General features: G+C 35.1%; 1 protein-coding gene across 5 annotated transcripts in view; it reads right to left on the reverse strand.

Annotated features, from left to right (window-relative positions):
- Nucleotides 1–981: 981 nt before the first annotated feature.
- The window catches only part of RNF170 (ring finger protein 170), a 29,489-nt gene continuing 15,906 nt past the window's right edge, over nt 982–14,564 (reverse strand). For 4 of the 5 annotated variants that reach the window (XM_077849388.1, XM_077849392.1, XM_077849389.1 and 1 more), the window contains 3 exons: nt 12,855–12,928; nt 8,416–8,526; nt 3,481–4,192 (listed from right to left, as the gene is read on the reverse strand). In XM_077849388.1, coding sequence (XP_077705514.1) covers nt 3,923–4,192; nt 8,416–8,526; nt 12,855–12,928 — 455 coding nt within the window. In that variant the 3' untranslated portion in view covers nt 3,481–3,922. Of the gene's footprint in view, nt 2,491–3,480; nt 4,193–8,415; nt 8,527–12,854; nt 12,929–14,564 lie in introns of those variants that run through there. The other variant, XM_077849391.1, reaches the window with a different exon arrangement.

Genomic DNA, 14,564 nt, shown 5'->3' on the forward strand with positions numbered 1-14,564 from the left:
TCTCATGAATAAATAAAATCTTTTTAAAAATAAAAATAAAATAGCCAAGATATGGAAGCAGCCCAAGTGTCCACTGATAGACGAATGGATAAAAAAGATGTGGGTGTGTGTGTGTGTATAATGGAATATTACTCAGCCATAAAAAGAATGAAATCTTGCCATTTACAACATCATGGATAGATCTATACAGTGTAATATTAAGTGAAATTAAGCCAAAGAAAGAAAAATACCATATGAGTTCATTCACATATGGAATTTAAGAAACAAAACAAACATAGAAAGGAGAGAAAAAAAACAGACTCAAATATAGAGAACTGGTGATGGGTAGGGGGATAGGTGAGATAGGTGAAGGGAATTAAGAGTACATTTAACATGATGACCACAGTAATGTATAGAATTGCTGAATCACTAGATTGTACACTTGAAACTAATGTAACACTATATACTAATTATACTGGAATTAAAATTAAAAAAAGATAAGTTAGGAAAAAAAAGGTAATCAAATATATACTCTAAAGAAATAGGGGTGGGCAAATCAGTGTACAAGCCTAAATTCTAATTCCAATTCCACCAGAATAGATTGCCCACGTTAAATAATTTTCCTCAGGGCAGACCAGGTGGCTCAGCGGTTTAGCGCTGCCTTCAGCCCAGGGCATGATCCTGGAGACCTGGGATCAAGTCCCACGTCAGGCTCCCTGCATGGAGCCTGCTTCTCCCTCTGCCTGTGTCTCTGCCTCTCTCTTTCTCTCCTCTCTGTGTATTCTCATGAATAAATAAATAAAATCTTAAAAAAAATAATTTTCCTCAAAAATAAAAACATTTCTACTTTTTCAGTTTAAAAATATGTAAGCATAATTAGAAATGTGATGAGACATTGGATGTCTGTTAGTGAAAAAAAGTCACTGCAACAATTACATTGAACACTATTTCAGGAGTTCTGAATTTTAAAGCAAACAATATTAAACAGGAATATAACACAAGTTTTTAATTTTAGATATATTGCTTTTATTCAAAAGAGTAACTGCTTGACAACCTAAGTCACAAAGTTTGGACCAAACCACCAGTCCACTGAAATAGCCCTGTGAGGTTTGTATCTGCACAGCCACAGGGACCCTTGTTGCTTTCAAATGCTGAGAATATAGTAGCTGAAACCAGTGTTCTAATGAACAGAATAATTGTTTCCACCATCATGTTCCCCCATGATGCCTAAAGTTATCTTCTGCTCCTCAGGTTGGACCATCTGTTTTTGTGAAAGTTACAATATTGCAGTTTACAAAAATCCAAATTGTTCCTTTGATTTATATGATCTAACTCTAAATCATAGAAGTATTACTATTTTAAAACACTGATTGACTCTACTTGCTTTAAATAATCTCAAATCCCTTTCACGTTTATTATCAGTAATCAGGAAAGATGAAATAAGCAGTCCTAAAATTCTGAGATGTCCACGTGTTCCCTTTTCAATTTAATAAGACTTCACATTATATAGTGTCTTTGTATGTTACAGAAGTTGGTACAATACACCTCTATCAGGAAAGCCTTAGAAGGAATTACAAATATTACAATAAACTTATAACTAGAAATGCGACATTTGAAGCAGAATACATGCAGAGAAAATTAAATCCTTTCAAAAAAAAAATGACATTGCTATAGCCCACATCAAATTTGTAATTGGTGACAAATCTGTTTCTAGTCTGGTAAATGGTGACATACCCAAGTCCCAACTTGTTAGCTTTTCAACAGGTAATTGCAGCTGAAACATGCCACCACTCTGGACATTTGATTTGGAACTGTAGAATTAGGATTCATGAAGTCTTGATATATCATCTTTCTAGACCCTTCCTCTTAAATCACCTAAGTTAATGCTACTCCAGTGTGTTCTGAAAGGCTTCCCAAGGTTCCCAGTTTCTCTCCTGCTTCATCTCTTCATAGTAACCTTCACATCTATTTGAACCCATACTAAGGAGTTTACTAAGAGTCTAATACCTGTTTATGCAGTTATTTGTGCATGCCTTCAGACCAAAATTTAATCTGTAACACATGGATTTCATCTATGAAAAGGCAGGCAGCAATACTCTGCCTTCTTCACATGACTGTCCTAAGGATGTCAAGTATGCAAGAAATGCTTTAATTATAATGTATTACATTTATGCATTATTGTTTTCTCTATGACAAGCAATACCTTTGTCCTACACCCAAATTAGAAAATACTGTTACTGGTATTTCATTCAGCATCTCATTAATTGATGATTAATCAGATGAACTTGAGAGAATGTGATAGATTTGGGGGTTTTTCTCCCTCAATATATAAATAGGCTCACTAACATATGAATGGACAGTATGACCATCAGTGACTGCAAGGTGACAGAGCCAGCACTGACCCCTTGGCATTGATTGATTACCTTGCTGTCCAGTTCACAGATGAGCAGTGCCAGCTGAGGGAGTCAGGATTTCATAACCTTGTGGTTTTGATTCTTCTAAAACAGAAAACTGCAGATGAGAGCATTAGGTACTTATGCTGTAGCCATCAAAAAAGCAAGATAACTTTTTTATTGAATTGCCTCAGACAACACTTGCTCATTGTGTTAGACCTGAGGAATCTGGGCTATATGCTGCCATCTAGCGACAGTATTACAAAAGTTTTCTGATAGGAGAAAACCAAAATTGCCCATTCTGTTGGTATAGCTCACCAGTAATATCTCTTGTTAAATTTAAATAGTGTCCCTATACCCATCCCAAGGTCTTTGATGCTCACTGCCATGAAAAGCTACTTTCCTCAGAAATGCATCAAACTACTATGTGTTTGCAGTATCACAGAGGTTCCTGAAAAAAAATTGCCCTTTACAAGTTACTTTGATAGATGATTTCTATAGAAGAACCAAATTCTTGGGCAGCCCTAGTGGCCCAGCGGTTTAGCACCACTTACAGCCCAGGGTGAGACCTGGGATCAGGTCCCAAGTCGGGCTCCCCCCCCCCCCCCCCCCCCCCCCCCCCCGTCTCTCACGAATAAATAAATAAAATCTTAAAAAAAAAAAAAAAAAAAACCAAATTCTTGTTTAAATGTCACAACTGAGAAAAATCATGTGTGCTGACTACAGATAAATGTCTTGTATCATGTTAATTCTTCTTTTGATTAAGAAGTGTCTTATAAACCAAAACATAAAATCAAATTATAGGGGCAGCCCGGGTGGCTCAGCGATTTAGCGCCGACTTCGGTCCAGGGCCTGATCCTGGGGACCCGGGATGGAGTCCCACGTTGGGCTCCCTGCATGGAGCCTGCTTCTCCCTCTGCCTGTGTCTCTGCATCTCTATCTCTGTGTCTCTCATGAATAAATAAATTTAAAAAAATCATATTATAAATTTCAAGTTTCTTCTTTAACTGTAGCTGATAGCAAAGAATTATATCAAAATGGAAAAGCACAACTGCTCCAAATGCATAAAACTTAGCTAGTACTAAAAGACACACTGACTTTCCCCCAATATTGTACAACATTTTATTGTAACAAAAATAATTAGATGCATCTCGTAGCGATATATTATCATATAGATACACACTGAGAAGGATAAATTGGATAAACTGTAAAACAGTATCTTACTATTTTTCCAATTAATCTGAGTAATTTTTGGAAAAATAAAAAGGTACAAAATTATCCCTTTTTATATAATTCCATATTTTTTCCAGAGACTTAGAGACAACACAGAATCAAGATATAGTTGTTAAGTTATTATAATTCTAATCTTAATATTAGAACCTGTAATGTAAAAATTCCAGTCCTATCTTGTTAGGCATTTGCCAAATGAAATCAAATGTTTGCCATACAGTGGTTTTAAGCTTGTACAATAATATTCAAATGCTATATACTGCCATGGGCTCTTCTGATTTCACACATAGGCTGAAATATTTTAGTAAACTCACACTTTTTCACCTGTTTAGTCTTTGTGTTATCACTTCTCGATACATAATAGAGATGTAGATGAGCAACAAAAAGATGACAAAGAAATCATCTAGAAAGCCTAGAATTCCAAACAAGGCTTCAGGTACAAAATCTAGAGGTGATATGAGATAGAAAAAAGCTCCCATTAAACAAAGTATTATCCTGATGCGGAACATCCAGAAAAGGCCCCCGACTGAAAACATTTCCCTGAATGCATGCCTCAGTAAAGTAGGTAGATCCATAATTCTTTCCATAATCTGGTAGGGGGAAGAACAAAATATGATTTGTCATCTAATATGTCAGATATCAAAATAATATAATATTCTTACAATGTGCAAACTCAGTTAACATGAATTAAGGAGTTTCACATATTTTTTAGTTATATCTTTTATTTAAAAACAGATCTTTGATAACTAGGTTCTTATAAAGTAGATCTTACAGCAGATAACTGAAAAGCAACTAAAATGTCAACAAACTTAATTAAAATATAGGATATACTGAAGCAAAATTCAAGTCCTCTCTAATTTGAATTAGTAAAATAAACCAAATGAAGCACCTGTGTGTGTATATAGGATTAGAGCCTAAGGCTTGAGCTCAAGTCTCAGCTCTTAAAGTCAGACAGGTCTGGGTTTAAACTCAAAGTCAATCTCTTAGTAGTCAGGTGACCTTGGGGAAGTTGTTTAAACAACTGAGATGATGCAACCAAGTATATGCCACCAGGGCTATTAAGAACTAAAAGAGATATTGTATACAAAGGATCTTTGTAAATTGCCAGACAATACAGAAGTAGTATACATTAAAGACACATTAACTTACATGGCTTTGACAGTCTAAGAATAGCAATGAAACTGATTCCTTCCTAGGATGTTTATTTGGTTTAGCTTGAGTTTAAGCAAATTACTAATTGCCACAAAAGTTTTTGGAAAGTCAGACCCTACCTTTGTGAAAACGATTATGAAAAAAAGATAAAAGAAAAAAAACCTATTATGCTTCTGAAATATGCACAGAAACATCAATTTTTACATAAGTGAGCATAATTTTCACAGCCGAAATTTAACAAATCATATCAATTTTTGAAAATTGAAGCATTCAGAGAACTTGGAACCCTCACAAACTATTGGAAACAGTTTGGCAGTTTCTCTAAATGTTAAACATAGAGCTATCATAATATCCAGCAATTCCACAACGAGGCATATACTCAAGAGGAATGAAAACACAAATGTGAATGGAAGCATTATTCATAATAGATCAAAAGTGGAAACAATTCTAATGTCCATCAACTGATGAATGGATAAACAAAATGTGATATATTATTTGGCCATAAAAAACAATGAAGTTCTGATATAAATTACAACACGATGAACCTTGAAAACACTATACTAAGTGAAATAAACTAGAGACAAAAGGTCATATATTATATGATCCCATTTCAATGAAACGATGAAAATGTCCAGAATAGCCCAATCTATAGAGGCAGAAAGTAAATTAGTGGTTACCAAGGACTGGGGAGAGAGGACAGGAAAGGGGAGAATGGGAAAGGATGTCCAAGATTTAGGGATGATGAAAATACTGTAAAATTAGATTATTATGATGATTAGATTAGATTTATTCTGAATACACTAAACACCACTGAATTACATACTTTAAACAGGTTGCACTTTATGACGAGTAAAATATATCTAGATAAAGTTAACAAAAGAGTACTAATATCTACTTGTATGACCTTGAGCAAGTTAGTTTATCCTCTGTCTCCAAACTTTGCATTTGTTTTACATATGGTGCTGTGTAGTAAGTAACTACCATGATTTCTTAACTTCTTTCATGATCTCACTTCCCAGGGGCTGGTAATGCAGATAAACTGACCAGAGGAAAAAAGTCACTTCCTGTGTTCATTCCACTGGGCACAGCTCAGCTCTTTTTAACAATCCGTATAATTACTATATATATTTTGTTTGCCTCACGAGTGCCAAATAAGTAGAGAGGGAAGTGAAGACAAAAATGGGAAGAACTGAGCAAGTAATAAGTAAATAGTTATATAAACTCCACCAGATAATCTTGTAAATCCTTTTGAAAACTTGGTCATAAAAAATCAAAATGGTCTTTTTAGAATCACTTCCTACATTAATTTTCTATTCTCTATAGGAGAAACATTTAAAACAAAACAGCTGCATAACTTTCACAAGTCTATGATAAATTATTTTAAATATTCTAGTGACTAGCCAGTATGTCTTTTGAATACTTTTCTGTCCCTTATCAGAGCTGTTTTCATATGGTATCACTTATACAAACTCTGTAATAAGTAGACAAGGAGGATGATTAAGGTTATTAAGAAATGTTTGAAAAAAAAAAAAAAAGAAATGTTTGTATATTAATCACAATCTTACTCCAACTTTGGATGAGGGAAAATACCAAAGTCAAAGCTGTCTCTATTACACTGTAATTTCATCACACACCAGACTTCTTACTCATCAAATATATGACACCTACCAAAAATTAATAATTGAGCAATGGTATGCTTCACACTTAAAAATAGGAATAAATATCTTAAAATGACTTTTTTTAAGTTCAGTGATAGGTCTTGAATTTGGGACATGTTGATTTTCAAAGAATCATCCTATAGATGTCACTAGAGGATATGCAAAAAAAAATAATTGCTGGATGAAAAATAGCAGAGGCCCCCAAATAACTATGGAGGACAACAATGATTGGATTAAGTTTTCTGTCTGTTTAAACATCTAGATTTATCTGTTATCCACAACGTTTGAAATTGTATGCTCTTAAGTGTACATGACATCACAGTATAAGGAATACATGCAAAGAAGCACAAGATTACACAAGTATTTAATACTGAAGTACTTTGTGCTTGTTTTGGCAGCACATATAATAATACTGAAACATTTTAATAGATTATATTCTTTGCCGAGAGTAGTAGTATCAATTTTTAAAGATAACTCATTAATTTATTCAACAAATATTAAGAACCTACTGTATCCCAGGCACTGAAATTGCAATGAGAATAGAGCAGTGAGTATATAAAGATAATGCTTGCCCTCATGAAGCTTTTAGTCTACTGAGAGAAAGATAATGAACGAGATTTGAGTATGGTTTGTGACATGCTACAAAGGAACAGTGCAGAGGACAATGATAGTGAATACCTTAGTTGATCAGAAAAGCCTCCCTGAGGAAGGGTGATTTAAGAACAACCTAAAAGATGAGAAGTCAGCCATGAGAAAAGCAGAGGGACAAGTATGCCAAATAGAGGCGTCATGTGTGAAGGTAGTAAGGTGGAAAGACTTGGAGTGTATTTTGAGAGTGAAAGGCAGCTGGTGGAGGTGAAGCATTTTGAGGGAGGCTTGGGAGAGAGCAACTAGGTCATGCAGGACAGGAAGCATGTGAGCACAGGAAGGAGTTGGAACATTATTCCAAAACACTGGAAGTTTTAAAATACAAGAATATCATGGTTTTATATATGTTTTCAAAATATTATTTGGGCTGCTATGCAGAGAAAAAAGTCACAGTGACAAGGCCACTTGCAGTTTATCCTAAGCAAGAGAGGATGGTGGCTTAGGCTAGTATGATTGCTATAAACACAGCCTATTTTTATGAGATAAAAATGACAGGATCTCCTAAAAAAAGAAATGATACAACTTATTTCTAGATCAGGTGAGGGGAATGAGGGAAAGGAAGAAATCAAAACAGCTGAGTAAGACTGAGAAAAGAGTACACTGTTGAGGAGGGAAGCAATTCAATATTGTACATATGGCATGTGAGACGCTGTGAAATATCCGAGTGGAGATGCAAGACAAGTACCTGCATGTATGCTCTAGAGCTCAGAGGACTTTCCATATAAATATGTACTTAGCATATTCTTATTTTTGAAGTACATACTTAGTCATGCACACACTTCTAGAATTCTTTGTTAGATTTTAAGAAAACTGAATGAGCCAGTAAAATGTGAGTTTTTAACCTACCATATGCTTTTTTTGGGGGGAGGTCAACCATAGAGTCAATATGTTCTTTAAAAATCAAATGCTTTTGAGTAACTAAAATAACATATCAAAAAACCTCAACATCTAGATTTACTTAGGGAAACATTTCAAACAGAAGGCCAGGGTAAATAAAAAAGTAGAAAACACAATTGTAAAACTCTCCACAAGTTCTCAGTTTTAAGTTTTTCATTAGACAGTCCCTATTTTAGATTTGCACTGGAGTCAATTTTACATTTCCCTCTAATTTTTCTTTTTTGATATCTCTCTTATAAAGACTTCTATAATGCTTTTTTTTTTTTTTTTAATAGAGAACTATAGTCCTTGGGAAAGCTGTTACTCTGTAATTGACAACAATGACAAAGGTTAAAACTTTACCCAACACACATAAACAATGAGATTTTTTTATAGTCAAAGAATATTTGGTCAATCTCACATTACAAAACAGAAGTATCATTATACTCTAACTTTGCACCTGCTATAACATTACTTACAGATCTGGGCTGCCCTGAGAATCTCCGGTTATAATCATTAATATCTTGACGCAATGATACAACATCCTGAGATTGGTCATTTTCACCAAATACTGTTAGCAGTAAAGTTACCTGTGTATTAAAAAAAAAAAAAAAAAAAAAAAAAAAAAAAGTTATACCTTTCTGCAGCATTACTTTTTTTCCTTTTGTGTTATTATTCAATAGAATGAGAAAAGCTTCTAAACTTATTTTCATTTATTTTTTTCACTCATTGCTTTGAATAAAGGCAACATGAGGAGGAAAGTAAGTTATCATTGCCTTACAATAAAATCCAAAGCAAAATGTAATTTGTATTCCCATAAAATCAAATGGGCAAGTTAACTAAACACTGGTTCTAATATCTTCCAGTTCACTCTAGGAATAAAGTCAGTAGTTCTCTGTTTGGGCTAACAAATATTTGAGGATGTAAGAATTATGAGAAAATATTCAGGAGCAAAGTGACATAAAAATACATGTTTAACATTGTGAGAGAAAAATTAGGGATTTCTTTTGTGATTAAAATCATTATTCTTCAACCTCACTGGTATTTGAAATATCTTCAAATGCTACCAAACATAATACAGCGATTAAGTTATTGCAGAGGCCCACTCTCAAACACCCATCCCTACTATAGTCAAAAAAGGTAATTCTTGATACTGATATATAATGTAATGCTTTTAACCTGGTTTCCTCCATGGTACCTCCATGGTAGAGGTTAGGATAAACAAATATCCCAGGACCATACTAAGGTAATCTGAAGATGACAGCATCTTGAAAAACAAGTACATTTTAATATATAACTATGCCAGGACGTCTGGGTGGCTCAGTGGTTGAATGTCTGCCTTTGGCTCAGGTCGTGATCCTGAGGTCTTGGGATTGAGTCCCACATCAGGCTCCCTGCAGGGAGACTGCTTCTCCCTCTGCCTGTGTCTATGCCTCTCTCTCATGAATAAATAAATAAAATCTTATATATATATATATATATATATATATATATATATATATATATATATATGTATATATATGTGTACATATATATGTGTACGTATATATATATATATAACCATGCCTATAGAAATGGTCACTGTACAGTAGGATAAAAATGGGAAGGAGCAGTGAAAGATTTAGGTTTAAATCATCTAGCTGTTTTTATCCTTCTTCAGGTCAGCTGTAAAACCAGGACTTCCCACTACTCACATGCTTCCCAAACAGCCAAAGAGAGGAGTGATGAAGAGCAGTAGGTGGTAGGAAAGCAAGTACAGCCTCTCTTCACAAATTGGCTAATAAAAATGCATCCTTCGATAAATAATAATTGACCACTTACTGTGGGCCAGGCACTGTGCTAAGTGCTACATATACCCAAAAACTTATCCTCCCCAAGGATAGAAGGGGAGGCAGACCTGGTCAATAGTCTGTTATAAGGCACTGTGGTGGGGGTTATAATGATGCTTGAGAATAAAGAGTTCTGCCTGGGGTGCCCAGAAAGCTGGAAACATATTATGGCCCTCGCAGTGCAGGTAACACCACTGGTATGTTAGGGTATGCATTCAGAAAGAGAAGTGGGGAGCATGTTACAGTCAGAAGCAGCAGCCTGTACACTTATTTCCAGTGAAACAGGATGGGGAACAGGTACCTGCCACCTGTCTTGCTTCCAGGATGAATTCTTCTACAGTTAGGGAACCAAAAGCTATTATATAAAAACAATTTTTTCTCTACCTTTCTAGGCTCTAGCAATTTATGGGTGGTCAGAAGGGTATCACCTGCTAATACATATATAACCTATGAAGAGCGGTGGAAAGAGCCAAGAAGAGGGGACATGTGGTGGAACTAATTCTTTTTTTTTTTTTTTAGAACTAATTCTTTAATGTGAGACCATTCTATAATATGGTCTGGTCTCGGTGTTGCTGGCAGATAGCTAAGGATTATGAGAGGTGGTATCCTGCAAATAAACTTCTCTGTTGACTGCCTTGTGTCACATAATCAAATCAGCCATAGAGGCAGTACAAACAAAAACAAAAACACCACCTGCCATGTGATACAAAGTCAAATGTGAAAGAGGCAGAATTTGGGAAACGTAGAAGCACGCAGGAAAGAAGGAAGATAAAGCTCCGAACTTCCCTCTTTACACCAAAAAATAAAGCAGTGATGGGGATAAGTGGATAGCCAGAACAAAGGCTGAAAGGGTATGTGTGTCTGTGTGTGTTTAACAATTCATGCTATATGGTTTTATTCCTATAAAGTCCAAAAATCAGACAAAACTAAATAATCTTAGAGGTGTATGCTACAGTAATAAACCTATAAAGAAAATCAAGGGAATGCTTATCATAAAAGTCAAACACTAGTTTGCCTCTAGGAGAGGAAGGAGGGGGTGGAGATTTGATCCTTAGGAGGCTTTTGGGGGCTGTTAGGCCAGTTTCTATTTCTTCACGTGAGTGATGATTACTGAAGTGTTGCTTTGTGATGATTTAATAAGCTGTACTCATTTGTTTTGTGTGCTTTTCTGTATGTCTGTTATAGTTTACAAAGAATTCTGGAAAAACTGGCTTCTTCTACCATTTTGATTCGTTTTTTGGTCTCTGTGGGTTTATGGCTTTTTACAAAACGTCCTGTTCTTTTAGTGGCTTGCAAAAGGTAGCAAAAGTAAATACGTGTTCAATTTGACTTCTTTACTTGAAAGCTCTCTGTTTTAGGACTTTGCTTTGCACAATGGAATACTTCCTAAGGAGCTACTGTCTTTTTACATGTTCATAACTCATTATTAGAAAGGCAGGTATTTTTATTTTAAATGAAAAATAAAGTAAGTATACAGGAAATTATGAAAAAAATGTATACAACTGACAGAATGTTCTATTTCACTATATTTACCAATTAAAAAACTAAAAATTTCATTTTCTTAAATTTAACAGTATTTTGTTTTTCTGGTTTATCAGAGAAATTGAGAAAAGATGGCACATATCATCTGTGCTGACATTTCAGTCTTCAATATAGATTTATAAAAACTTACTGTTTCCCTCCTGAAGTACCTTCTATACTAACTATAAAGATCTGTTCTGAATCATATAATATGTAAAACTGTCTCCCAAAGAGACATTTTAAAAAATTATTATTCATCATATAAAGCTATTTAGACCCTCACTGGAGAAGGGCAGATTAAAGTAAATTGAGTAGCCCTGAGTGGCTCAGTCAGTTAAGTTTCTGCTTTAGCTCAGGTCATGATCCCAGTGTCCTGGGATTTAGCCCAGATTCAGGAGCCTGCTTCTCTCTCCACCTCCGCCTGCCACTCCCCCTGCCTGTGTGCTAGCTTGCTTTCTACTGTCAAATAAATAAATAAATTCTTTTTTTTTTTTTTTAAAGTTAAATTGGAAGGGAAGAACTTTTTTTTTTTCCAAAAGAAGTTTATGTAGGGGAAATACTTGTTTAAGCCTGATTAGCTGGTTCGACTATTCCTTTGCTAGTATCACAATGAAGTCTGACTAGAATTTTGAGAAGGTTTCATTTACCAGGTGTTTTTTTTTTTTACTACAATTGAGGGATTTAGAAGAAAATTTCCTTTTCTTGGTATCTTTCAGACATTTTAAAAAATAATGGAGTAACACTATAGAAGCTTTGGATAAACAGAACTTCCTTACGACCCAACAACTGGTGCTTACCCAAAGAAGACAAAAATACTAATTCAAAGGGATACATGCACCCTAATGTTTAGTAGCATTATCTACCATAGCCAAATTATGGAAACAGCCATAGTGCCCATCAACTGCTGAATGGATAAAGAAGTGGTATATATACAATAGAGTATTACTGAGACATAAAAAAGAATGAAATCTTGCCATTTGCAACTTTGCAACAACATGGAAGGAGCTAGAATATTATGTTGAGTGAAATCTGTCAGTTGGAGAAAGACAAATACCATATGATTTCACTCACGTGGAATTTAAGAAACAAAATGAAAATGGGAGAGAGAGGCAAGGAAAGAAACAGACTCTTTTAGCTAAAGAGAACAAACTGATGGTTACCAGAGGGGACGTTAGGTGAGAGGATAGGTGAGATAGATGATGAGGATTAAGGACCACACTTATGATGAGCACAGTGTATGGTATGGAAGTGTTGTTCACTATATTCTACATTTGAAACCTATATTACACTAGATGTTAACTGGAATTTAAATAAAACTTTAAGGGATCCCTGGCTAGCTCAGTGGTTGAACATCTGCCTTTGGTTCAGGGTGTGATCCTAGGGTCCTAAGGTCAAGTCCTACATCTCCCTCTGCCTCTGACTCTGTGTCTCTCATAAATAAATACAATCTTAAAAAAAAAAAACAAAAAACTTAAAAAATCAAAACAATTCAAAAATTAGATACAGAAATTTAAAAAATTTACAAAAGGAACTAGCATAAATTGATGCTTTCTGGATACAAACATTACCGTTTGTCTACAGATTGGACAACTGATTGCCCCAAGCCATGAACCATACCGCCAGTATGCAATAATGCAGGTACCTAATGAGGAGGAAAAAAAAATTAATACTGATATTTTAAATTTTAAAGCCCATGAATCTTCAGAAAGTTTCATATATTTGAAATATTTTCATAGTATCATCTTATTTTAAAATATTTTTTATTTCATCCAACCAACTCTTCAGGCAAATTCAAATCTAGTAACAATTCTCAGCCACTGAGAAATATTTTTATTTAAACTACTAGCTAAGATACAGACATTTTTATACAACTCAAAGCAAGATGCATTAACTGCTCCAATGCTGAAAAATACTGTATTTCCTATGTAAAATAATCATTGTAAATATGACAACCAACAAATCACAATATTAATTTTTCTGTTCCAAACTTGGTATATATGTTACAAAAACACAACTTCTATTTTTTTTTTTTTTTTGTAGTTCAACTTCTATTTTTTTAAGAATTTAGAAAGCCAAATTACAATGGTGTCAATAACAAAGAACTAAAGGACACAAAGACTACATGCTCTCTGACCTAATAGTTTATAATCCAGTTCAATAACTGAATCAATTTTTGTACTAGATGGATTTGATTTTTCTCCTTGAAGGTGTGCATGAGGAGCAAAACAGCTAAAGACAGCCTAAAGGAAGAGTGATAGACCTCAAAAAATGGCAGGTAAGCTAAGTGTAGAAGCACTAAAGTTCAGGCCAGTAACGAAGAAGGGATATTTTAAAATACTGGGACGCCTGAGTGGCTCAGTGGTTAAGCCTCTGCCTTTAGCCCAGGGCATGATCCTGGAGTCCCAGGATTGAGTCCCACATCAGGCTCCCTGCATGGAGCCTGCTTCTCCTTCTGCCTATGTCTCTGCTTCCCTCTTTCTCTCTCTGTGTCTCTCATGAATAAATAAATAAAATCTTAAAAATAAAATAAAATACTGTCTGATGTTTAAGGGGCCAATTCATTTCTTCTCTGCAGGACACCTATTTCTCAGATAATCCAGATCCCATTATGAATCTGAACTAAGTGCTTCCAGCCTCCCTTCTACCTCTAGGATCTTTCCCGTATTCTTATTCTTGTCTTAGCAACCTCACTTAGCCTTCTTGTGTTCCTTATTCTGATTCTTCCAGATTAAATAAATGTCCAGAATTTAGAATAAGCAATGACAGTCAAATCGAAAAGACCAAGGTGACATACTGAAATCAATCAGAAGGTAGTTAAATCTCAAACTGTTTATTATTAACTCAAGTACAAAAGGAACGTAGGGAGGGAGGATGCATCAGAATAATTTGTTGATGAGAAAGGATTTGAACTAACTTTGTAGGATAGGTAAGATTTAAATACAGAACAGGAAGCAGGATGCTCCAAGTTTTATGAATAGGAAGGAGTAAACACCAGAGGTAGAAATAAATGGTATGTAAGGAGACTGGTAAGGAAACCAAGGGGCTAAGCAAAGGCTATCCACATTGGACATTACACTGACTGTGGGGAAAAACAGGTTCAATGATTTAAAGATGAATTTAAGGGATGCCTGGGTGACTCACTTGGTTAAACATCTGCCTTTGGCTCAGGTTATGATCTCCCGGTTCTTGGATGGAGCCCAGTGTCCAGCTCCCTAATCGGAGGTGGCGGGGTATCTGTTTCTCGCTCTCCCTCTGCCCCCTGATCATGCTCTCTATCT

Source organism: Canis aureus, chromosome 15, assembly GCF_053574225.1.
Source record: "Canis aureus isolate CA01 chromosome 15, VMU_Caureus_v.1.0, whole genome shotgun sequence".
Classification (NCBI taxonomy): Eukaryota; Metazoa; Chordata; class Mammalia; order Carnivora; family Canidae; genus Canis; species Canis aureus.